Source organism: Dermochelys coriacea, chromosome 17 (assembly GCF_009764565.3).
Source record: "Dermochelys coriacea isolate rDerCor1 chromosome 17, rDerCor1.pri.v4, whole genome shotgun sequence".
Taxonomy (NCBI): domain Eukaryota; kingdom Metazoa; phylum Chordata; order Testudines; family Dermochelyidae; genus Dermochelys; species Dermochelys coriacea.
Window position 1 is genome coordinate 7075550 of NC_050084.1, and position 25693 is coordinate 7101242.

A 25693-nucleotide genomic window follows, 5' to 3' on the forward strand; every position below is an offset into this window, starting at 1 on the left:
GGCTTGACTCCTCCTAGTCCGCTTTCCCCCTCCACATGCTGTGTCGCATTTTCCCGGTCTTTACACCTTAAGTCCCTCTCTATCCGCCTCAGTTCCTTCCAGGCCCAAAACAGTGACCCGACACGAGAATTGGGTGGGCTGGGCGGAGGGGGTCTGCTGGACTGGTGCCTGGAAAGCTGAGATTTTAATGTACGCTCGGTTGTGTTGAATCGGGCGATCTGATGAAGTAGACTCGCTTCCCTGCTGGTGAAAGTGTTTTGTGGAAGCAGAGCTCTATTTACCTCTCTGGGGCTTGGCTGTTCGCAGGCTGAGCTAGGAGGAAGCAGCGACAGCAGAGATGGCGCGGCTGGCTGCAGTTTGCAGAGACGGGGAAGAGGATTTCCCTTCGAAAAAAGGCAGATCCCCCTCTACATAGATGACCACCCTTACAGTGAGTGGCTGTTGTACAAGTAGACACCAACCTCCATGTCTCTAGCTGGAGCACCTAGCAGTTACAACATAAACAGACAATATGTTGCATCCTAGGCCAGGCCTTTCTCTTTAGACATGCCTCTTAGGCTCCTCCTTGAGTCTCTTCAATGTGATAATCTTTGGGAATTGATAACGCTGAACGCAGCATTTTTCACCAGACTCTTTAGAAAAATGTAGATGACAACATCAGAAAATATTTGCTTTTTGGGGCCATGTATGTACAGTTTCCAAGAAGTGGTAGGCATGTGTCTGTCTACCCAAAAGTAAGGTAAAGCGATCTTAAATAATATAGGATTATAATTAGTGAATTATGAAACTAAGGTAACAAACGAGGCTGGCCAAATATAAGTCACATTTTAAAAGTGAGAAGAAGGTTTAGTGGATTGGTGGTAAATTTTGTGTTTAAAATAAAACAATTTAGGGATGTTGATGTTGTTTAAGTCCTGCATCAGAACATTGTCCTTTCTACAGTTCTTGTTGAATTGCTTGATGGTTTGGTTGTCCTGTCTCTCATTGCACTCTTCTAATGTTCAAAATCTACAGTCGTGTGATTTTTTTTTTTTTTTTTCTTCTCCCCTCTTCCCTATCTGGTGAATGCAGTGAAATTAACTGAATGTAATTTGGGGGGCTTTGGTTTGGGATCCTCTTGGGTGTTTCACTGGAAAGTGCAAGAAAACCCATAATTAAAAACTGTGGCACAACGTGCCTGTAGAGCAAGTGTCTTCCTAACCCTAGCTGGTTAGTATTTGCCTTATCCTTGAAGCATGAAACTTTATCCCTAATTTATTTTTATCCAATCTAATGGAATTGTGGATAGGTCTCGTCCATATTAACTGTCCTCTTTTTTTTAATCCCTATTCAGTTGTTGGCCTTGATCTATCTGGTGACAGTGGTGATGTATGGTAATTATGCATTGTGTAAAAAGTTTTCCTTTTATCTGTGTTAAATTCCTGTTTTTCTATTTCGGTGATTATCCTGGCTTGTATTATGAGACGATGAATAGGAGTGCTGATGTGCTGTATTTTAGCTGTTAAGTATTTTGTATACTCATTTTCTCCTATCTGAACTAAATAGTTCAGTCTCTTCGTATGGAAGGGATATTCCTGCTTCTAAGCATTTGTTACCTCTCTAGACCTCTTGTATTCTTCTGTGTCTTTGAAGTGTAATGACTAAAACAAAATACAGACTTACCAGGGAAGTCTTGCTGTCCTGCCTAAGTCACAATTTGGGTAATTTAAATTTTGCTTACCTAAAATTCCTTCTTATTTTAGTGGGCTGAAATATTTTTCTCTTCCTGTCCTAAAGGGTTAGTGTTGTTCAGTGCCATCAGACTGTCATTGTGCTTTTAAATGAGAGGTAGGCTACAGTTGTGATTGAAGAGGTTCCTGTATATAGCTGTAATTGTTTGTGATCCCTTTAGATTAAAGGTATTTATATAAGTACCGTCATTCTCATTATATAGAGACATTATTACTAGTCCAATCTCATTCTGTTACCACTATTGTCACAAAAATTTCATGTTTCTACATACGCTGGAAGCTCCTCTTTAACAGTTATGGGAATAATAATTGGGTGGTCTCCTTGGGGTTTCTTTTTGTTTTTTGTTTTTTTTGCCCTAGGTCTTAAGTATCTATAATAATTTTTTCAAATACTTAAGAAAAAGTAGTGCGTGTTCTGCAGTTGTCTGCAAAGCTTAGCTCTAGTGCTTTAACTTTTAAATTTTTAAAAAAAGTATCAAATAAGAATGTTAATTTGATATAAACAGGCTGGTAGTAACCCATCTAAAACTAAATTAAAACCATAGATGATTAAGAAGGTCTGCATCTGTGTAAGTCATTATGCAAACTTAAACCCTAACTGAAATTTAGAAACAAAGCATCAAAGTGACTCGAAATTGGTAAATGTGTGTTTTGAACTAAAATGTGGTAGAAATTTCCTACATCATCTAGAAATAATGATAAAGTGGCATAGAAGCTGCACAGATGCAGTATCATTTTTCCCCTTTAAATGAACAGTGCTCTAGCTTTGGTGTCCTGTCCTCTCGTAAAGAGAAATTGCTGAAAGATTAAAATAATTTACCTTTTCAGTTTATTAAAATAAACATACTCTATATGATTTGTAGAGGGATGAGTTTGATTTGGTACTGTGGGGACCTCCTCTTCCATTTCAGTACCTCAGGAACTGACTGGTTGCTGTGGCTCCTGCCCATAGAACTTCATCCAAAAGCTTGATCTTTGACTGTTCCACCTTACTGTTCGGGAGCCTTGGAGGGCATCCTCTGATGTTGGGGTGGAAAACAGAAATTACTTATTGGCCTTTCTTCACTAATAGCAACAGATCATTCTGGTACATAGCACATTCCCAGTTGGAGTATGATCTCAACACTGACAAAGATTGTCAGTTTCAGGCTGCTGGTGGAAATTTTTATGTGCAGCATGATTGCATACCATATGTGGCACTAACTGGCAGAGGCTATATGGGTGCAGGGAACAATTATTTATATTCCAGTGGCACCTACAGGCCTCAACCAGGTTAGCCCATTGTATCAGGCACTATACAAACATAGTAAATGTAGGAAACCACAATCCTGCACCAAAAATGACATGCTGTTGCTCACAAAGTGTTATGGACCACAGAGGCATGTAAAGTGGGACCAAAGGATGGGCAAAAAAGTAGAAACCATAAATGGCACAGGGTAGTAAAACAGAATCCTGTAAAGAATAGAACAAAGCATTCGTGTTCTAATGGGACAAAGGTGCTTTCAAGGCTGGGAGGATAGATATTATGATTCAAGTAAACCTCTTTCTAGCTGAAAGAGTTGTATTGGCCTGCTCTAAAGGGAGATGCATCAGAGCTCTGAAGTTGGTTTCAGTGTTGTGGGGGAAGCAGAAGGAGAATGAGGATTTCAGAAGATTGCGCCCCTCTTCTCTAGCCAATTAACGAGGCAAAGGAGTTGGTGAAAAGGAAAATGGCAGCAAACTACTTCATTTTTAGAGTTGACATGTTAGTTCAGCTACTAGTCCAATTTAAAGGGACGGTAACAACAGATTTCTTTTAAATTACAGGGTTTTTTCCCCCCACATGTTAGCTCACTGAAACTGAATTTTAAAAATAAATTTGACTTGTCTGCATTTCTCTGTTGGAAAATGAAAATCGGTTAAACAAACTTCACTTTTTTTCCTAGTCAGTCTTTCTTTGCTCTCCATGGTGCAATTTGAAATGCAAACACTGAAGCAGGTTTCTTGTTTAAAAAATTGTTTCCATTGGATAGAAACATCCTTGTTTTAAATAAGAATCTAAGTTTGGGACTCAATTTGAAGGGTCTGCGCCCTGATTCCATAAAGCGCTCTGTTGCAGGCTGATCCTTACTTACTTTAGTGGGGCTCTGTGAAGACTCAATGATCCATGCACCTGGAGCCAGTTGTAGCATCAGGGCTTCAGTCCTTTCAGTAGTTATAGTTAGCTGGGTTGGAATGTTCTTTGCAAGGTTGTTAAATGAAATTAAAGCCCTATGTAATAAGATGAAGAAATTTAGCTGTAGTTATTTGGTAAGCTACTAGAGAAAGAGTGGAATTGTAATATGTTACATTTTTTAAGTAAATAGTGTTTAAATTAAAGGTACACAAAACTTGGACTGTCTGCAAAAAATTAACAGATTAGTTTTCTGCATCTCCTCTGTTATCTGTTATACACATTGGAGGAACTGTGAAGAGACGTATCTTAATTGTACCTATGAAGGAGTCCAGTTCTGTAGGTCTTGTGGAATGGGATGAAGGCAAGGAATAGCAATTTGAATACTAAGGAAGAGACTTGTGTTTCTTAACTGCAGCTGGTAAAATTATTTTTTTATTGTTCCAGACAAAATATTTATGCACCTTTGTTAAAATGGTAGAACAAAATTGCCTGTGGAAACTCCCAAGCCATGATGTGATACTGAAATTTAAAATAATACTAACTGTATTGAGGGAACTTGCACTTTGTAAACAAGAAAATATTTTGCTGGGTTTTTGGGTGCAAAATAGATTTTAGTGCTTTTCATTATTTGAACAACAGTTGTGGTGTTTGACTCTCTGTTAGCAGATGGCACCATAAGTGAATACCAAATCACCTTATTTTTTCATCTTTTGCCTTCCATGGTGTGTGGTAAGTAATTAGGCAAGAAATAGTCTGAAATGTTGTACCAGTTATCACATAGCTCTGTGGATTTAACATCTTGCTTTGAACCACTTGAGAATTGCACCTACAGTCAACCAAAGCAATATAAATGCCTTTGGAATACCTTGTTAAATTAATATTTTCTTAAAATTGATACTTTGCAAGAATAGACTGTGAAGTGATTAAACTGTTATACATGTGCTTCCATAATTTTTTTTTCTGTAGTTGAACTATTGGATCACTTTATATAATGCCTTGCAATAATGTGTGGTTTTTAATTGAAGCACTTCAAATATTGTAGATCAGGGTTCTCAACCTTTTTCTTTCTGAGCCCCCCCCCCCCCCCATGCTATAAAAACTCCACGATCCACCTGTGCCACAACTACTGGTTTTCTGCATATTAAAGTCAGAGCTGGTGTTAGCGGGTAGCAAACAGGACAGGTTCCTGGGGGCCCCCATGAAACTAAGTTTGGCTTTAGCTTCAGATGGCAGGGCTCAGGGCCCTGGACTTCCACCCCATGTGGTGGGGCTTCAGCTTTCTGCCCTGGGCCCCAGCATGTCTAACACTAACCCTGCTTGGTAGACCCCCTGAAACCTGCTCGTGGCTCCCCAGACCCCTGGTTGAGAACCACTGCTGTAGATCATATTAATAACATCAATATTGCAGTCTAATCTAACGATTGTTGCCGCTTCCTAAAGAAATGTTTTAGAAAAGCACATGTTCTAAAGCGTCTTCTAAAACAGCAAGACAAAGTTGAATGCTTTGCTGACCATTCTGATACCTCTGTATGGAGTACTCTTACGTTTAAAGCTTCCATTATTGTAATGTGAGAAGAATGAGGGGATTCAGGCAACTGTACATGGATTTTTTTTTTTTTTTTTTAAAGGAAGTAGAATAAAGTCAGGTCTGGATTATGTTTGAATTTTTGTGTGCTGAGAGGTTATTTTTTCTTGTTTAGATGGTGATGGAATTTCCCGATAATGTGCTAAATCTTGATGGACATCAGAATAATGGTGCACAATTAAAGCAGTTCATTCAGGTAAGACACAATCCTTAACTTCCTGTCAGTTTGAAAAATCCATTTGCCAGATTTTACTTTCTCTGGTTACTTCCTTTATGGTACTTATTTCTTCAAAGCTGTATCAGTCACCATGTTGATAAAGTACATTGCTAGCTTGATGTGCAGTGAAATGCCTCTTAGGCACTAGTACCAAAAGACACTGGATACGTTACGCTTTTGTCCCATTGCAATTGCTGCTCCTTTATTTACACTCTGTTCTTTCCAAAGATGAAGTACCATGTTATTTAAAACAGAACTTTTAGCAAAGTGACATCTGGTTGTCTGTGTATTTGTGTATTATACTTTACAGAAACTGTGATTCCTAATTCTATTTTAATCCATTATTTGGTTTCAGGATGCTGCTAATCTGTTTATTCAATTATAAATAAATTTGTCACTTCTGAACATAAGGTGCCTGCAACTACTTCCAAGGCAGGGGTGAATGCACTAATTTATAGTATGGTTGCTAGTGGGATTCTAAAAAAGCAAATTTGTGGTTCTCACAATTTTTGGTGTGGAAAACTGTATGTTAATGAATTTTGGCTTTTTGGGGGGAGGGGATATCCTGTCTCTCCCTCTTTATTCTACCTCCTTTAGGCTGGGGTTGTAAAAGTAGCTTTTGAGTATTGTACTTTAGTTTTAACTGTGGTATTTCTGACACAGATGCTGCATGTAAAGCATTTCTGTGCAGGATAATTGCACTGTTTCTTCTGCTGTTAGTCAAGTATTGAGAAGAATTGTGGCGTAGCATCATCACTGCTAGACTGTTGCTTTATTTATCTCTGACATTTTGGTAATATTTTTATGTTGGTATTCCTTTAAAGACTTTTATCTATCTGCATTTTTTACTTTTGTTTCAAGTAACAATAGAAGATTAGTAACATATATTTTTAAAAAATGCTTTCCCTCATTCATACCCGCAACTTGTGATTTGATATCTGTTTGTATGGTCAGTTTCACTGAGGAGAGAGAAGAGAGAGCTGTGTTGGGTTTTTTGTTTTTGTTGTTTTCTTAAGCAGGTGTTCGGGCTCCTGAAACTATATATAAATGTAATTGAAAGTTGAGGGGCTCTTTTGTTACAGGTGTTTAAAAATCAAAGTCTGAAAGTTGTATCCCACATTGAGTAAATGATGATTATTAAGCAAAAGGTTTGTTTCCAAAAAATGGTACACGCTCTTCATTTAAGTTAACTTTTTAATATGAAATTGAATGTAGCTTTCAAGAAAAAAAAATCCTTAGGTGTGGCCTGAATTCTTAATAGGAGGACTTCAAATCTCAACACCCCACACACCACCCCCCACCCCCCCAGAAAAAGTGATATTTAACTTGCCAGTAGTGAGCTGGTGACCTGAAATTTTGGGGCTGCAGACGGTATCCACTAAGGAATTTTGAAAGGAAACCTCTGTGAAATTCTATAATTTCTATATATTCTATAATAAACAACTTTAAAAATCAACCCTTTAGAAATCTTAATTCATTGCATTTCTCTCTTTCTCTCTGTCTCTCAGCGACATAGTATGCTTAAACAGCAGGATCTAAATATTGCCATGATGGTGACATCGCGTGAAGTCTTGAGTGCGCTTTCTCAGCTTGTCCCATGTGTTGGCTGTCGTCGTAGTGTGGAACGTCTGTTTTCCCAGCTCGTTGAGTCTGGAAATCCAGCACTTGAGCCCCTTACGGTAGGGCCAAAGGGAGTCCTTTCTGTAACTCGAAGCTGTATGACTGATGCAAAGAAGCTTTATACTCTATTTTATGTGCATGGGTAAGTTAAACTTCTTAGTGATGTATCAAAATGCAGTCACTCAGCTTATTCTTTCCATGCCCCTTTCTGAAAGAAATAAGCTAACTTCTGCATGTATGTTTTGCCTAGTTTTCTTGTTGCAGATACTAATGTATTATTGGCACTGTGATCAGATGCTAATTAACTCGAAAGTAAAGCTGAGCTGGAAATTGTGTGATCTGTTAATCTATTAAAGTTTAAACTGACTAATCTTTCAGATGATAAGTTGAATTTGTTGCTTTTTCCAGTTGCGAAAAGGATTCAGAATTAGTATTAAGATTCTTAGCCAATGGCTTTCAAATGGCCATATGTGACTTTTGTTGGCATGTCTAGAGGAAGAGTGCTTGCAGTAGAACAGGATTTTCCTTTTTCTCGAGATTGTAAATGTTAAAACAAATGATGTTTTCTTACCATTTTATGCTACAGTAAGTTTGCGTGTGGGGTGAGAGGAAGGAATGCTTTAGTGTAGGAAAGGTTGGACTTAGCAGGCACAGGAGAGGCTTTGTTTTCTATCGATAAAGGCATAAATGTGTCTGGATGGCATATTGGACGGTGATTCGTATTGCTTGCTAGAATGGTTGGTTGGTTGGAAAAATGCCTACTGCCCTCCCCTCCTTTACCTGAAACATTTTTTAGGCAAAGGTAATAATGAAAGCAGGAAGAAGAAAAGTTTAGAGTTGTTAAAGGAGTGGCACAGTATTTGCATCTCTGATAGTGTCTGTAACAGGCTGTCTTCATTTAATTTTCGCTGGATAATCTTACAACAATTTGTTTGCAAAATTGTAACTTTAATTTTAAAACTGGTTTCTGAAATGTGTCTACATAGGTCCAAATTAAATGATATGATAGATGCAATTCCAAAAAGTAAGAAGAACAAGAGATGTCAATTGCACTCCCTAGACACGCACAAGCCAAAACCTTTGGGGTAAGTTAAGAGAACTTGGATACTATATCAGTAAAGTATATTGTGTACATTTAAAATCTAAAAATGTTCAAAGAACAGAATTATAGATGAGCATTTCCACTATTTGTTGTTATGAAGAGATACTGAAAATTCTGTAGGTTTATCTGAATTTTGTAGGCAGAGAGGTGGGGGGCCAGCAATATACAGTATGGAACTGCATGCATAGGTCCAAAACCCTTTTAGCAGCCTCGCAAAAGCAAAATTTTATAGCTATAAAACTGTTTTGAAGCTCGTATTCCACTGCTGTAACTTCATGTCTGTGAACTTTTAGAGTAGAAATCTTCACCAGAAAAATCTGATTTGAAGACTTTGAATGGCCCCATCTATATTGGCTTTCAAACCATATTTTAAAAAATGCGTGCATATATATATATATTAATTAAACATGTGTAGCATTGTGGATGGAGCTAAACTAGTGTGCAACTGTTCTTAAATATGATTGGAAAGCCAGCACAGATGAACACTTGCAGAGAATAGAGCAAAGTCTGTCTTTCACTTAAACAATTGGGGGGGGGTCACTTTTTTGTTATCATCACACAAAATTGCATAATTATGAAAATTGAGAGGAAAATCCCCTCTTTTACCAAGTCTTTCCTAGGAATAGTGCCATGAATTCTTTGAAGCCGGGACTGTCATTATCTTATATCGGTAAAGCTTTACATAATGGGGTCCCAGACTTATTGGAATCCATGCACTACTATAATTTAAATGTTAAATAAGTCTTTATATACGCAAATAGCTAACTGTTGTACAGAACATTCCGATAATTGTTTTCTACTGTCCTGCAAATCTGAGCTAAAAGTGTTAGTTTATATTGCTGTCAGCTAGTGTGTTGGACTCTTGTGATAGGTTTTTTTATGGATTATAATACTTGTTTAAAGCAATAGTCAGTTTGGTTCAGTAAGCTCAGTATTTTGGTGCAAGACTTCTTGCCACAAAATATCAAAGTTGAAAATCTGGGAGTAGCAACGTGCAGGATCGCAATCTAGGGTGACCAGATGCGATGAACAAAATATCGGGACACATGTGGGAAGCGCAAAAAAAAAAAAGTGGCCAGAGCAGAGTTGTTGAAATGCGCCAAAAAAAAAAAAAAGCAGCCGGAGCCGAGCTGCTGAAGCAACTCCCCCCCCCCCCCTCCCCCCCGCAACGTCAAGACGCGGGACAAAGAACCAAAAATCGGGACAGTCCCAATTTTTATCGGGATGTCTGGTCACCCTATCACAATCATAACAATTTAGGGATAGCAACATGCAGAATAACAGTCATATCCACTTCCCCACGTCCAATTCTGTGGATATTTCAGGTGGGATGTGGAGTTTCTGCAGATTTCTACTGCCTCCATCTTAACAAATATGATGTCCGTATCAGAACAGTTTGTCTTCATTCATTTGAGTGGCTGATTCTGTTGTCACAGTTCCTCTGCCCAGGTAGTTGTTCTCACATCAACTTGAAATATCTTCTCTCTAACGAGACCACTGAATCTTCTTCTTAATAAACAATTAGTCCTAACTTAGTCCCCAAGCTTTTGGTCAGAGCTCTGATGTGTATGTTAATGCATATTAGTAGCCCTGATTCTCTTAATGTAGTCTACTGAATTGCTAATAGTTTTTTGTCACGGCTGTTTGCTTTATGTGGCTGGATTTTTTTGACCCCATGGAAAGAATTGAGGGGGGCGTGGAAACAAATAAAACCGTAGTGGGTGTGGGGAAGGGGAAATCATACTAACATTACAGTTGCAAACCACCATTCTGTCAGCTCTGCTTCTATGGTGTATCTCTTTCCCTTTGTCTGGTCTATTTAGATGATATCTTCAGCACAGCGACTCTCATGTGTTTTTTGTACAGTACCTAGCACTGCAGGGTCTCATTCTTGGTTGGCCCTTAGGCACTGCTGGTAATCAAAAGAGAATATGTAATAAAGATAAATTAGATCAGTTTTCATGTGTTGTTTAATTGTGCTAGTAGAAGCTTTCTGTAAGTCTTTCATAAATCTGTGTGAAAGTGTGCAAGATTCACTGACTGTAGATATGCACCATTTTATGAATAAACATGTTTTGAATTGAATATATAATATGTTAGTATAAATAGACTCAAGTCTAGTTAACCATATTATGTATTCAAAATGTGATGCCATTAGATTTGACTCATTTGGACTGTGCAGAGCTTGAAGTATTAAAAATCCCTAAAATTCATTAGTTCCCTCCACCATCATAGGCGTGTACACACTTCAAAATATAGTTGTTTTTTTAACTGTAAAATTTACTACTTGGCGGCTGCTGCTATGACATCTTACCATTCATGTTGTCTTGCTTGTTTCCATATTAGGTGGTGGTCTTTTGATTTTTTTAAAAACAATTCAAGCAAATAAATAATACTGAATCTCTAGTTGGGTGGGATTTACTTTACTAAGTTGAATGGTGTAATAACAGGGACTGCAAAGGATGTAATTGTAACTAAGCCCAGGTCTACACTATGCACTTAGGTTGATATAATCCCCTGAGCAAGGCAGTTATACCAATTGAACTCCCCCTGTACACAGCACGGTGTTGATGGGAAGTCTTCTCCCGTTGACATAGCTACTGCCTCTCTGGGAGATGGAGTACCTACTGTTGGCATAGGTAGCGTCTTCAAAGCGCTACCGTGGCACAACTGCAGTGCTGCAAATGTAGACAAGCCCTTAATTAGTAAAAGAGAAATTCTTTGAAAATCTTGTGATCAAAAGTATAAGATTAAAGTGAAACAAAGATCCAGTATAGTCAATGCTGGAGTTGCAGAACATACCCTTCAGAATACTGCAGCATGAGTTAAGGAAAAGGAGAGTACATATGTGTTTACAAACATGTATAAGGAGCTGGAGAAATTACTCCATTTTAGTTTTTCCTTCAGAAGTCCAAATGAAAGCATGAATTTATCTGATCTCTGTTGGTTTTGGAGGCAATAACTGAGGATTAGTAGGGGGCAAATAACCTAACTTTTTTCAAAACTAAACTTAAGTTTGTGGAGGGGATGATATGATGCAGTTTCCTACAATGGCATGTGGCTCATGTGCAATTGCTATTAGTAAATAACTCGGGGGGCTAGAGATGGGATAGTAAATGGGGAGAAGTTTGAGTTCCTTGAATTCTTTCCTAGGTGTCTGTTTGGTGGGTCTTTCCCACATGCTCAAGATCTAACTGATCGCCCTATTTGAGGTCAGGAACGAATTTTCCCTAGGTCAGACTGGCAGAGACCCTGGTTTGTTTGTTTTTTTTTTTTTGTTTTGTTTGGTCTTCCTCTAGAGTTTGGAAGCTTGCTTGTTTGAACTAGTGTAAATGGTAGACTCTTTGTAACTTGAAGTCTAGATCATGAGATGAAGATTTCACAAACTTACCCAGAGGTTATGGGCCTATTACAGGAATGGGTTGAATGAGGTTCTGGGCAATGTGCAGGAGGTCAGACTATATGATCATGATGGTCCCTTCTGGCCTTATAAAGTCTATGTAAATGTTATCCCTCATTGGAATGTATAGGAACCTTGTCAGTATCAGTGGTGCTTGGTCTTTAGCAGAGTAAACAACATGTCAGAGCTTGATCAAAAGTTTCAGGTTATAGGACAAACTTTTTTTTTTTTTAACAAAAACCTGTCTTTCATTTATGATGTCCATTCTCTGATAGCTGGGTGTCTTGAACTTGAGATAATAGTAGCTAGTCATTGGTTCCATCTCTGACTAGATTTTTTTTATATTTCAATAAAGAGAAATATAATTGGTAGCACATACCGTTTTGTGGCATAAGCAGAGGTATAGAAGCCAATATAGTAAATCCAAGGGAGTATGACAACTTTAGTCTTTTGCACATTGATTTCTGTAAAACAAACAAATCCTCAAAAGCAGCTTTTTCTCTAATAAATGAATATATATCTTAGTCTCAGGTTGAATCAGACCAAAGAGGATTATGAAACAGAATGGTTCATACATGAATATAATTAAAATTTTGCCTTAGCTCTCACAACTCTCATTTTATAGATATATTCTATAGTGTGCAAATTGAGGCTTCCAACTCTCAGATAATACTGTATGTAGTCAACGTGTGTCAGCAGTTTAAATTACATGGCTTGCAGTTTGCTTAAAATATACTGTTTAATATAGTACTGCATATACTATTATATATTGCAGAAATCTTCAGGTACTAGCAATATTGCTATCAACCCAACTAAATCTGCAGTTTTGAATGAAGGCAAATGTATTAATAGCCTAACTGAGGAGGTGGGATAGAATTTACATGCATCTCCAAGAATAAATAGTTGTGAATGATCTTTAAAGTAACTTCTGACTGATTTTATTTTTCTTTGGCAAGAAGCCTTGCCTTTAAATAAGATAATCACAGCTTTGCACTATGCATATTATATATAAGATTTAACATGGAGTTTTAATTACTTTTCAATAACATACTAAATTTGTAGTTATAATTACAAGTAGTCAACTACTGTGGTTATTGGCTGACAAGTAGCTAGGAGCCTATAGTCATACCATCTATTGAATTGTCAAAGGCATATCATTATTGTGTTCCCTTTGGGGCTCAGAAGATGACTTAGACTCCACTTCATGTCTTAAGGATTATTTACACTTGGAAATTTTATCAAAAGAACTGTTCTAAAATAGTTATTTTTGACAAAAGCCCCAGTGTGGACACTTGTAGGCCTGGTCTACACCTAACACTTAGGTGTAGACCTAGCTGTATCTCTTAGGGCTATGAAAAAAATTCACTCCTTGTGCGACATAGGTTGTCCCACTTGGATGGAAGAATTTTTCTGTTGTCATAGTTGCTGCCTCTCAACAGGGTGGATTTACTACAGTGACCGAAAATCCTTTCTGTTGTCGTAGTGAGTGTCCACGCTACAGTGGCATAGCTACAGCTGTGCTTGTGTAGTGTTGACATGCCCTTATTTTGGAATAAGCATGTCCTTTTCTGATTTAGATTCGTCCTTTTCGTCCATAGGTGTATTAATGCTGGAATTTATACGAAATAAATTTTCCAGGGTAATTGTTCCCAAATAGCTATTTTGGTAAACTTCCAAGAGTCGGTAAGCTCTTGAGTAAAAGTGAATTGTTTAAGTTTCTTCTCTGCCATACAACTGCTAACTATTTCAGCGAATGTATGCTGTTTAAGATAACTGAAATATGGTGTTTTAGCTTTGAACTTGAAGTAGTTGATGGTGTTGAACCATGTCTTACTTTCGGATTGCAAACTAAGTATCAATTTGCTGTGATTGTAGATACTTTACATCAAAAGTAGTACTTGATTTTGGGGGTGGGGGATATGTTACCTACAACTTGTCATTGAGATCATGATTCTTGCAGAAAACTAATTCCATTTGATAGTCCTTGTCACTGATTTTATGGAAGAATAATAATTTTTCTGGGAGGTGCAATGCTTTCCTGTATCTTGGAATATATAGGATTAAAACTAAATTAGCTAACTGTAGGATTTTGATAGAATGTTTCAGGAAAACATTGTAGTTTACTCTAGACGTTATATAGCTGTAATTTTTTTTTAATACTATGCTACAGTGAAGGGAGCAATAGCACACTCAGTACAGAGAAATTAGGTGCAGATAAGAAATATAGTGAAGACAACAGGAAGGAGAGCAAATGTAGGATCACTTTCCACTATGGACCTTTCCAGGGAGCTGCCAGGTAAAATAATTTAAAGAAAAATAACTCTACTGCTTTCCCCTCTCTCTCAAAAGAAGCTAATGTTCAGTTTTTGTTTTTAATTGATATGTTATGTTTCTTTCTGCAGGGGTTGTTGGATGGATGTGTGGGAACTCATGTCCCAAGAATGCAGGGATGAAGTCGTTTTAATTGATTCTAGTTGTCTTTTAGAAACATTAGAAACATATCTGCGAAAACACAGGTAAGTTAAGGGAATTAAAATGTTTTTTACACTTTATACCTTACATACTGGGGATTCTCTCATGAAACAAAGTATATAAAGAATACAGTTTGACGTTAAAGGTCAATTGAAAAGGTCTTTGTTAAGCTCTGACAATTTTGCAAAGCTCTGCAATAGTTGATGAGACACCAAAAAACGAGATGTACTCTTTGGTTGCTTGATAGTAATAATGCGTCATAGTAGGAGAAATGTAGAACCCTAAGATCAGGCCTTAGCTTACTTTTCATTTATGATTTTTAGCTAGTACAACACTGTAACTTGTATCTTAATTCTAGCTACATAGTCACTTGAGATATGAAATGGCATTTTCTTTTTTTTAATATATTTCCTTTCCCATTTAATAAAGATTGTGGAAGTCTTATTTGCAACTATTAAACTATCATGTGGCAGCTATTAGAAAAATATCAGAGGCAGTTGACTTATCTGAGGCATCAGCATTTGATTTGATATAAACTATTCTCAGAAGATAATTTAAGAATCAAACTCTGTGTTTACACCCTGTGCCCCTTTTTATTGAGTTTGATTGAAGAGTATGAGCAGTACTTCCAAAACTATTTCTTGATCTGAGAGATATTAGAATCCTTACAGTGGCTACATTAATGTGCTATAATTGACTTTTTTAACTCGCTCGTGTAACTTAGTCTCACAATTTAATCAAAATGTAGTAACAAGGCAATCCCTGGATAGAACTTCAGACTATTATTTTAACTTTCTAGATTGAGTGCATTTAATGCAAAACAATGGTAAAAGTTTCTCAATACTGTTTCCTGTTATACTTTTAAAAGAGCAGGTAAAAATCAACCATATTTAACAATGAAAATATGCCTGTGTTTTATGTATTAAGTTAATAAAAACAGTGTTTCCAGTCTTGTTTGACATTTTTAGGTCCTTGATACCATATTACACTTTGTAAAAAGTGTTTAGTTTACTCCTTGCATTAGAAAAATATATAAAGTAATTCTTTCCTAAATGTGCAATTTCTGCATTTTTTTTTTTTTTTTAAACGTATACTTCTCTTAGAGTCCAATTGATCTGTTGATCAGCCGGCTGGCTGTTATAGCGAATATTTCCAAAAAGGTTCAGTAAAAACTTGTTTTGCCATAATATTTATGGGACCCGTTTAAGCAAACATAAGAATTGCTTTCCATTTAGAATTAACAGTCTTAATTTGGAATTACTTTTATGCTTACTTTTAAAATAACAATCAGAACAAAACCAGTGAAAGCAAGGGTGTTCAATTAGGGTTGCTATAGCATCTAAATTATTTTTAAAGTTCTTAATGATTCTTTGGCACCATTATCTCTAGTGCATAGGAAAATATAGAACAGCTTTTTTTAATATTCTGGTCAGTGTGGCAACTGGTGAGTGTGCACTAAATCACAACTGCATATGCATGGCAGCTATCTTACCCAATTAAATTCTTTACCTTACAACAATCCAAAGGCACCAATATGTATTATGAGAAAAGAAAATCTTAAAAATCATAGGAACAGAGTGTTTCATAAAACTAATCAAACATCTGTCTGTCACAAACAGCTTAAGTCTTTTTACAAAATTCAAAGTAGTCTTCAGTTGGCAGTATGCCTAATATAATATGTTACTGGAACCTGGATTAATATTTCTATTTTCCCTCACTTGACCACATAAAAATAGGATATAAATGGGCCACTGCTTAGCAATTGAAATGTGGTTGACTTATAAAATACTGTCTCTTTCAGTAGATAAAACAGTTTTTGTGGGAGGAGGTTAACAGGGATATACATCATACAACCCAAAGTTGACATAAGTAGGCCTGCAACTTTTCAGAATTTAAAACTAAACTAGGAGCACATTGAGTTTGGACCATAGAATTTTTTCAGTAGTTGTCAGTCATTTGAATTAAAGCCTTGAATATCAATATTACTTCTCAAAACAGTTTTGAGCTTGGTTGCATTTTTTTTTTAGATTTAGCACTTTTCTAAAAGTGAATAATGCACTTCGTAGCTGGTTGAAAGCCCTTAGTGCACTGTTTTATGACATACTTAAGGTGAATTAGATATCTTGTATAACTACACATCTTTATGCAGCTACTTGCACGCATTTTGTTTAATATGTACACTTCGCTCTAGTACAATCTAAGGCACTAAAGCAGTTCATAATGGAAATAGTGATCTTATGCAGCACATACCAGGTAAAAATGTACTCTTTGATGTCTTCCATTATTCACTGTAGTTACTTAAAACATTCTGAAGTCCCCTTACAATGTGCCATAAATGGAAAAATAATTTTAAAGGTACAGGAGGAGTTGTGCTGTGATTCACCTGGTCCAATATCTTGCAGGAATCTCAGTAATAGACAATATGGAATAATCTGTCCATGGGGGAAGTTTCTTCCTAATTCTAGCAGTTTGTGGTTGGTTTATGCCCTAAAGTATGAAAGGTCATATTAACAACTTCATTATATTATAAGATATACTATATACTTTGGATATTATCAATGCAAGTCTTTTTAACTTTTTTGTTTGAAATATCTTAAATTATAGTGGTTTAGTTTAATAAATGTAATATGCACTGTTGTATTCCTAAATGACTCTTATAATGGTATTAAACTCTTCTAAATTGCTACTTCAATAAGAATACTCACTTCTACTCTAATTTTATTTTAATATAGGTTTTGCACTGACTGCAAAAATAAAGTGCTTCGGGCATACAATATTCTTATTGGTGAACTAGACTGCAGCAAAGAAAAGGGATATTGTGCTGCACTTTATGAGGGTTTGCGTTGTTGTCCACATGAACGTCATATACATGTATGCTGTGAAACGGACTTCATTGCACATCTCTTGGGTCGAGCTGAACCAGAGTTCGCAGGAGGGTATGAGTATGTAATTTGCTAGAATGGGCTATCTAGCGCTTTGCTTCTTTATTTTATTTCTGAACATATGTTGCAAGAGTGATGATTAATATTTTCTGCCTCTGCCTTTGTGTTTGATCTATACCTTCATAATAACGTTTCAAAGCAGTGAACGTTTCATTAATCTCTTGGCTCATTTAAATCTATAAGCAAAATTGTAAGAAATTGTTAAATGCCTTGAAATTAATTTGTTCACTCGTTAGGGCTGCCTTGCTTTCCCATTGAGGTGTTCAAGATACGTGAAATAGAATGGGAATCCTGAATGAAAGTTTTACTGAGTAATTTTATATATATAAAATCCATAATTTAAAGATTAACTTAGCCCCTGTCCTAAAATCTTCCACTGGTAATATAGTTCTGAACTTGAATAACTTAGACTTTTCCTCACTGTTGTGTGCGTTGTGAGAAAAGCAGAAGCATGCTGTTACAAATACTTGTTTTTAATAGATAATGGTTTATAAACTGGTACTGGGATACAGTTGCTTTATTGCAAGGTAGCTAATTCGTAAACTAGCATTCACCTTTTTTGAAAGATGTTATAAACATTTTGTTTCCTACTTTCTCTCTCAAAGGTGCAACTAAAATTCTCACTAGACTATAAACTAGATAGACAATAAATCCTGGAAAATCAAATGTTTAACTGTGCCCTACTGACATTCAGAATTATAACAAAGCTCTTGCAATATCCCTCCACCAGTAGAAATCATGTACTGGTGGGATAACTCCCCTCAAAAGCCATAGAATGGTAGATGCAATGCAGCCTTAAGGTGCTGTGCACAGGTGAACATGTCATGAGAGCGATTGTTGCAGCTTCAGATTTTTGTTCTGGTCCCTTGTATTTTGCATTTGCATGCAGCACAGCAGAACTCTCGACAATCATTACTGTCATTATGCAAATGTCTCTTCAGATTGTTTTATCTTCTGTAGAAATGTTCACATTCAGCTACCTTAAATGTACAGTAAATTGATTGTTGACTTTCTTAATGAAAGGAATAGTTTTACTGTGCATATCTCTACATAAATACATTGTTCACAATATTCCAAACCAACTCAGTATAATCTTGTTCCAGACGAAGGGAAAGGCATGCTAAGACAATAGACATAGCCCAAGAAGAGGTTTTGACTTGCCTGGGTATTCATCTTTATGAAAGACTACACCGAATCTGGCAAAAGCTACGGGCTGAAGAACAGACATGGCAGATGCTTTTTTACCTTGGTGTTGATGCTTTACGGAAGAGTTTTGAGGTAAAAATGGGTGGCTATTTTAAAGCCTTATGACTGAGCAGTTAAACTAAAGGTTTTCTAAATTTAACTATTAACTTACAAAAATTATCTAATTCTTCACCATTTATGATTGTTTTCATTCTGACATGAAATGCAGCTTCAACAATGGGAGAAACACCCCATTATTTTATTTTCCAGTCCAGTGCTGCTGTACGCTGGACTCTCCACAGTGAACTGGGTCACAGGGACATGGTGAAAACTTCTCTATGCTACAGGTTTTAGTTATTCTGTAATAAGGTTACCTTATTTAGTTTTAACTATGGTGAAGAATTGGAAGGATGGGGAAGCCTTTGAATTACAAATACTATAGCAAAATGCCTACATTCAAACAAAACTGCGTTCACTGGAAACTTCCAAGTACTTGGTGGGAGGGGAGCATCTACGATACGTAAATTTGGGTCAGAACCTTATCTGTGTGTCCTTTTAACACTTACTCACTCGTGGTCTCATGCATCCTTCAGTGCCTTTGACACTAAAATTCTAATATTTTTATTGGAATAGTTCTATCTTCCCCATCTTGTATATTATATGGTTTTTCTTTTTTGCTGGCTCCTTTTCATAATGACTGTTCTGTGTCCAAAATCTTTACAACAAGTTTAAAGAAAAAAAAAAAAAAAGATGAAAATCCCCATTGGGTGAAGTTATAACTAGATTAAGGCTCAACTTGTTCCCACCTTATAGCCTTACAAAACATTTTGTAAGAATTTTTTGTTGTTGCTATAGATGTGCTTCTGAATTACCAGTGCTTTGCATTTCCAAATCCCTATTGAGGGAGCTGCTTTGAAACCACAGCAGTAGAGGACCCTGACTTTTAGTCATAACGTGACAGGTTTTTTTATTTTGCAAAACCTAAAACCTTTGTTTTCCAATATGTTAAAACATACGGTTGAAAATTAAAATCTTCCTGTGATTTTTTTCAAAGGGCTGGTCTACAAGGGGAAGTTATACCAGGACAAGGTAGGATGTAAATATAAACCATTTTAGTGAGACTGGTATAACTCCCCAAAGTTTGTGTTGCTTTGGAAATGGTTTAAGCTTAACCAAGAAAAGGCACTCTTATTCCAAGATGAGTGTCCACATAGGGAGTTATGTTTTGTCTAAGTTTCCATATATGCAATCCCTTACTGTGATATTCTTAATTCTAAATACATTATGGAAGATTCTGATGTTTTTTTTAAGGGTTTAGATTTCTCATCTTGCTGATGCTCCAGGCAGCTATACCCATGAGAATACTACTATGTCTTTATCTGTGTTGCAATAGTACTGTAATTATTTAAACAGAACATTTTCCAAATCAGTTTTCTTGCTTTACTCTTCCACTTTTCACTTTGGACATGAAAAATTCACAAATCTGTTTCACTAATGTTTGTTTTCAGGTTTTCAGTGCTGCAAAGCTAAGCTTATGATGTCTTTCCACTTGCATTTCTTGAAATAATTAAATTTAATAAAATTTATATTGATGCATTTTAATTCATAAATCTTCTAGGAGCATCTTTCCCAAAAATCTAAATTTGGGGTCACATTTGAATCGACAGTTTTCCTTAAGCACTGGGAGTGATCGTACTATGGTTGACTCAAAGGCACTTTGAACAAATTACTTACCAGTATATCTTTTTTTTTTTTTATTGCCCTTTCTGTTTTATAAATGGAGAAGCTAAAGTTTAGCTTTAACTCCTTTAAACGGGCTTTGAATTTTATTAACAGGTGGCTGTGGAAAAAGTGCAGGGTATTAGTCGATTGGAACAACTCTGTGAAGAGTTTTCAGAAGAGGAAAGAGTACGAGAACTTAAACAAGAGAAGAAGCGCCAAAAACGGAAGAATAGGCGGAAAAATAAGTGTGTGTGTGAGATTCCTGCTCCCTTACAGGCAACAGAAGAGAAAGAAATAAGTCAGGAGAAGGTAAATATTGCTCATCAATTGGTTTAACAGTTTCTATTGCTATTGATTAACTAATTTTGAGTTAATAACATTCTGCGTTCTCCTGTTCATCATGTTGTTGGACTCTACAGTGCTTTTTTATTTTTTTTAATTTATTTTTATTGAGGGACTAACTTATTTTTTAAGCATCTCTCTCTAAGGAAACTTTATACTTCTTTAGAATACTTTTGCCTCCTTGTAAAGGAATAGTTTTCAAACCAAGAACTCTGATTTGTGGAATTACTTAATCTAACTCTGGTTATTTGAATAAGTAATCTAATTTTTTTAAAAAGATCACTTAACTAAAGAGAACATCGGATTTGCATGCTACTCAAAGACAAGTACCACCAATGATGGCCTTTTATAAAGATACTAAGGGTATGCCTACACTTTAATTAAACACTTGCAGCTGGCTCATGTCAGCTGACTTGAGCTTGCAGGCTTGGGCTGAGGGACTGTAAAATTGCAGTGTAGATGTTTGGGCAAGTGCCCAAGCACTGGGATCCGAGCCCTGCAATTCCAAGTCAGCTGACATAGGCCAGCCATGGATGTTTAATTGCAGTGTAGACATACAATAAAGTACTCTTCCTTGCAATGGCTTCAAGTTCTGTGCTGCTGAATCTAGCTATCAGTAAATGTACCTATTATTGAAGTAAGTTCTTTGAACTGTTGGAACATGGTTCTCTATGGCCACATTCTGGGAAAGAAAGGCTATCTTATTTAAGTTTGATATTTTGCTTTTTGAAGTGATACAAGCAATATGATATTTAACAGCCTTATCTGACCACAGTAGTTTCTCCTGTGGTAGGACTATCCTTTCTAGAGATTTAAAGAAAGCAGAAATAGACCAACATTATCAGCTGGCTGGTTATTTCAACTCTTGCGTACCTCTCTTGGTTTTGTTTTAAGGAAAACGCAGACTTCATGGACAATAGTTGCAAAGCCTGTGGTAGTACAGAAGATACTAGCAGTTGTGTAGAAGTAATTGTTACTAATGAAAGCACTTCATGTACCTGTCCCAGTAGTGGCACTCTTTTGGGTTCGCCTAAAATAAAGAAAGGTATGTTAAACTAATTTTTCATAAGTGGTTATTCTGAAAACATTTAATGTAGGGTGAGGGAAGATATTTTCAGACACTGTTTAAAAAATAGTTGGAAGAAGTAAGAGAATATGCATTAAATTTAAGAGCTTCTTGTTTGTAGAGCCCTAACTAAAGAACCTATAACTTAACTGCTGTAGATTACAGTAACTTCTCATTTCATCTCAGGTTTATCTCCACATTGTAATGGTAGTGATTGCGGCTATTCATCTAGCATGGAGGGCAGTGAAACGGGATCTCGGGAGGGTTCAGATGTAGCCTGCACTGAAGGCATTTGTAACCATGACGAAAATGGTAGGTTCGGCAAGAACTTAATGTTAACATTATCTTAGTGTATAGAAAGCATAGAAAATGTGTTTGAGAGAGGAAATCAACTGTCTTTCACAGGTGATGAATCATGTATCCACCGCTGTGAGGATAAAGAGGAGGATGGGGATAGTTGTGTGGAATGTTGGGCTAATTCTGAAGAGAATAACACAAAAGGCAAAAACAAAAAGAAGAAAAAGAAAAGCAAAACTTCGAAGTGTGAGAACGAGCATGTAAGGACAACTGCTTACTTTAGAATTCTAACTTAGTTATGCATGTATTGTAAAATATTCATTGCAGATTACCCAATTTGGATTGTGGCTAATGCTACAGGTATACGCAAGATGGTGTGGGTTTTTCATCTCCCTCCACTTTCTCGTTCAAAAAAACCTTTGAAGCAAGTATCAGATTAAGTCCTGAAAAAAGATTCTCTTTATTCATCAGCTACCTATACGCTTTAGTAGTGCATTTTTCCTTTATGCCCTCTCCTCTTCCTGTATACCTCACCTCTGTTCAGGTGGGAGACACCTGTGATAGGCTAGTTATCTCCATGGTCCCGTATCAGTAATACGTAGATGAAGGTAGTAAACTAGCATACCAAGTGCCCATTTCCAGTCACCTGAAGTATTCAGCATTTGAACTGGCCTTCTCTACCCCCTTTCTAAATACTGTTTTGTGGAATTTTTTGTGAGGAAATACTGTCCGGTGTGTCTACCAAATCGTTGTATCCCAATCGTGAAATCAATTCAATATTACAGGTTTTAAAAAAAACAACAAAACCCCACTTCCAGTAATCCATTGTAAATTATCTTAACTCTTCGATTCAGAAGCGTGGAAGTTGTATTGCGGACCCGAGTAGCCGGGAGACCTCAGGAAATACCGTGTGCAGAGAGTTTCCCCTTGACAAGCCCAAAGACCCCCAGGCTGAAAACTGCTGCAGTTCAGAAAAAAACGGGCAGCAGCTGCCTTGGTTTGACCCCAGGAAAAAGGTGTCACGATTTGCAGAAACTCCAGAACCCTCGCTTGCTCCTGATGTGGGAAAGGGCGCCAAGAGCTTAGTGGAACTCCTTGTAAGTAATCGTTTGTTTGAAGGCGTAGGTTTGTAGCCTGCTGCTCTGAGCCTCTGGTGCTAGGGATAGGTTCTGAGGAATTCTGACTCTGCATGTGGTATGCTAAGGCTTGGTACAGGGAAGAGGTAATTGGAGATGCTCCTCATACCTTGCTCCCAGCGTTCTGTGTTTCTGTCTGGTTGGTTGGTTTTGGTGAGACAGCCTTATGGGAGATGTCATTCTAATTTTTGAGTAAGTTGGGTCAATGGAATAATAGTGGCAGAATGGCAATCTTGTAATGAAGATGTGTGCACCATCTGTGCTCTTGTGGAGCATGCTAGTGCCAGCACAGATTTTTCTCAGACCATTCCCCGCCCCCCTTTTTTTTCCATTGATCTGCATCGCTCCTTATTTTGAAAGTTCCATATTAATGCCATGATCTTTCACCTGAAAACAGAATAACACTCTAAAGTGAAACAGTGCTGCTGCTTAATTTTGCCAGAGTTCACTGCTGAGTAGACCCCGCATGTAGCAAAGCATTGTGAATCAAACCCAGATCACTGGGCTAGCTAGTTAGGACTTGTGTTGCCACCATGTGACAATTGTTCTTTGTTCAGAGCAACTGAAAACTTTGAACAACACTGTACATAGGTATGAAACTTGAACTGGAGACACTGATTTGTAAAATGACAGAGAATGTTGGAAGAGCAATGTTCATGTTTTTAACTATCCTTTTTTTTTTTCCTTTTGTAGGATGAATCTGAATGCACTTCTGATGAGGAAATCTTTATCTCACAAGACGAAATACAGTCATTTATGGCAAACAACAAGTCTTTTTACAGCAATAGAGAACAGTACCGACAGCATCTGAAGGAGAAATTTAATAAATACTGCCGCTTAAATGATCACAAGAGGCCCATTTGTAGTGGTTGGTTGACAACAGCTGGAGCGAACTAAATACAATAAAATAGCTCTTTCATTGAAATCCTCAAGATGACGACTGCGCCTTCTCTTTCGAAACCTTAATTTAGTGACTCATGGCAAAATTTTATCTTAAAATCAATGTGATCCTTTTTTTTTTTTTTTCTTCTTTTTTTTTTTTTTTGGTGGGGAGATTGGTGGAGGTGGTTTTGTTAATTTTGATCTTTCTTCAGGCTTGTTTCTTTAGTTGAGTAGCTGTGCAAGCCTCTCATAATTTATGCCATCTCTTTTCATTACATGTTTCTCTTACTGTGAGACTTACAAAAAGCAACCTAGTGGCAAAGTAATGTTGTACCTATAATTCTGTACAGAATGACAATGAGCTGAATATAAGATTTTACAAATAGACATCCATTTGCAAAATGTTTTGGATGTAATATGTTAAAGCGCAATGTGCAAAATTTAAATAAAGAATATTTATTAATATGCATAGTAAAAGTTGGTTTAGATGTTTCTACTTTTCATAACATTGTGGATATAAGTATTATCAAGTCTTTTCAGTGCAGCTAAACTACTGTACCATCAGTCCCTGTTGGTAGTTTTTGATAGCAGAACTGAGTTGAGTTGACCTGCCCTTTTCCATACTAACTGATTAAATGCTACGTCTGGAAGCCAAGTCACTAGCTTCCCCAAGACACATGCTAGTACTGATGAGTAGTATCTCAGCGTCTCTTCCTTATTTCCCTCCTTGCCTCACAAAACAGACTGGAAGCTTCGTTTGAACAAATGAAAAGCAGACAGTATTTCAACACACGTGGAGGGTTGCTTACTGGAGTGGTGGATGTCTTGGCTGGTGGAAGCCTGGAAGATGGTTTTGAGTAGGTGAATATGGGTGCTTTTGCATAAATGTACATTCAGCTTTGGTTAGTTTAAAAATACAGTAACATCTAATGTTGCAGCCTATTAGTCTCATGGGATTATTTGCTCAGTACTGAGGATAGGAGGGGTGGGAGAGGTATGCCAGCATGAAAAATGTTTAGCCTTCTGATTCTTGGTAGATGTGGATTACACAAGTTGTGTGCAGTAGGCTACATTCAACTGGAGTAAATTGGTACATCTGGTGTCGAAGTCGTTGGGAACTATCCCCTTACTTTATGGTGGATTGTAACCAGTTGTGTCCTGCTTTTACCTTGCACTTCATTCAGAACTTGGTGTCAATAGCAGTGCTTTTTCCAAAGACTGTATGCAGGCTATGGAATCATCCGTGTACTTCATGGGATGGGGCTAAGGGAAGTAGCTTTTTTAAAAAAAACAAAAAAACAAAACCCAAAGTGCACAAATTATTCAACATGCAAAACGAAGTTTAAAATTGTTGGTACTTCCACATTTATATTTTGTACAATGAAATTGGCTTGCACTCCACTGATTCAGAGTCTCAATTCATTTTTGTAGACTAATATTTTAAAAACACTGTTTTGGTAAAATATGGTGGTCTTGAACACACGTTCTCCCTTAATGTGGAAATGGTTCTTTTGCTGGTTAACTTGGAAAATCTATGTTTTGGTAAGACTAAATCTCTGATCATGCTGCTGGCTTACTAAGTATGCAGGAAAAAACAATCTAGTCAAAAGAATATCCAAAACTTTCTGTAGCCAATAATCAAATTGCTTGTGATGCAACTACCTTTGCTGGGAAAGAGATGCAAGTGATTACACAGTCTTTACGCATCTTTGAATTGAAGTTCTCTACCATAAAAGTTGATGTTTTGGGATTGGCATAAAGTTTTCCTCATTTGGCTTCCACCTCTTATTTCTGATTAGAGACTTCAGAAATAGAGATGCTCTAGTCATCAGTAAGAGCT

At 36.9% G+C, this 25693-nt stretch overlaps 1 protein-coding gene across 1 annotated transcript; it reads left to right on the forward strand.

The window, feature by feature from the left end:
• The first annotated feature begins 337 nt into the window (after positions 1–337).
• On the forward strand, positions 338–24330 carry GGNBP2 (gametogenetin binding protein 2). Its single transcript, XM_038375226.2, is given in 15 exon segments — positions 338–374; positions 377–420; positions 422–430; positions 5586–5666; positions 7196–7449; positions 8294–8392; positions 14212–14325; positions 17014–17217; positions 18327–18501; positions 20245–20439; positions 21367–21517; positions 21725–21850; positions 21944–22095; positions 22690–22932; positions 23665–24330. Coding segments are annotated over 15 exon segments (2088 nt in total). The 3' UTR covers positions 23869–24330.
• Positions 24331–25693: the final 1363 nt, after the last annotated feature.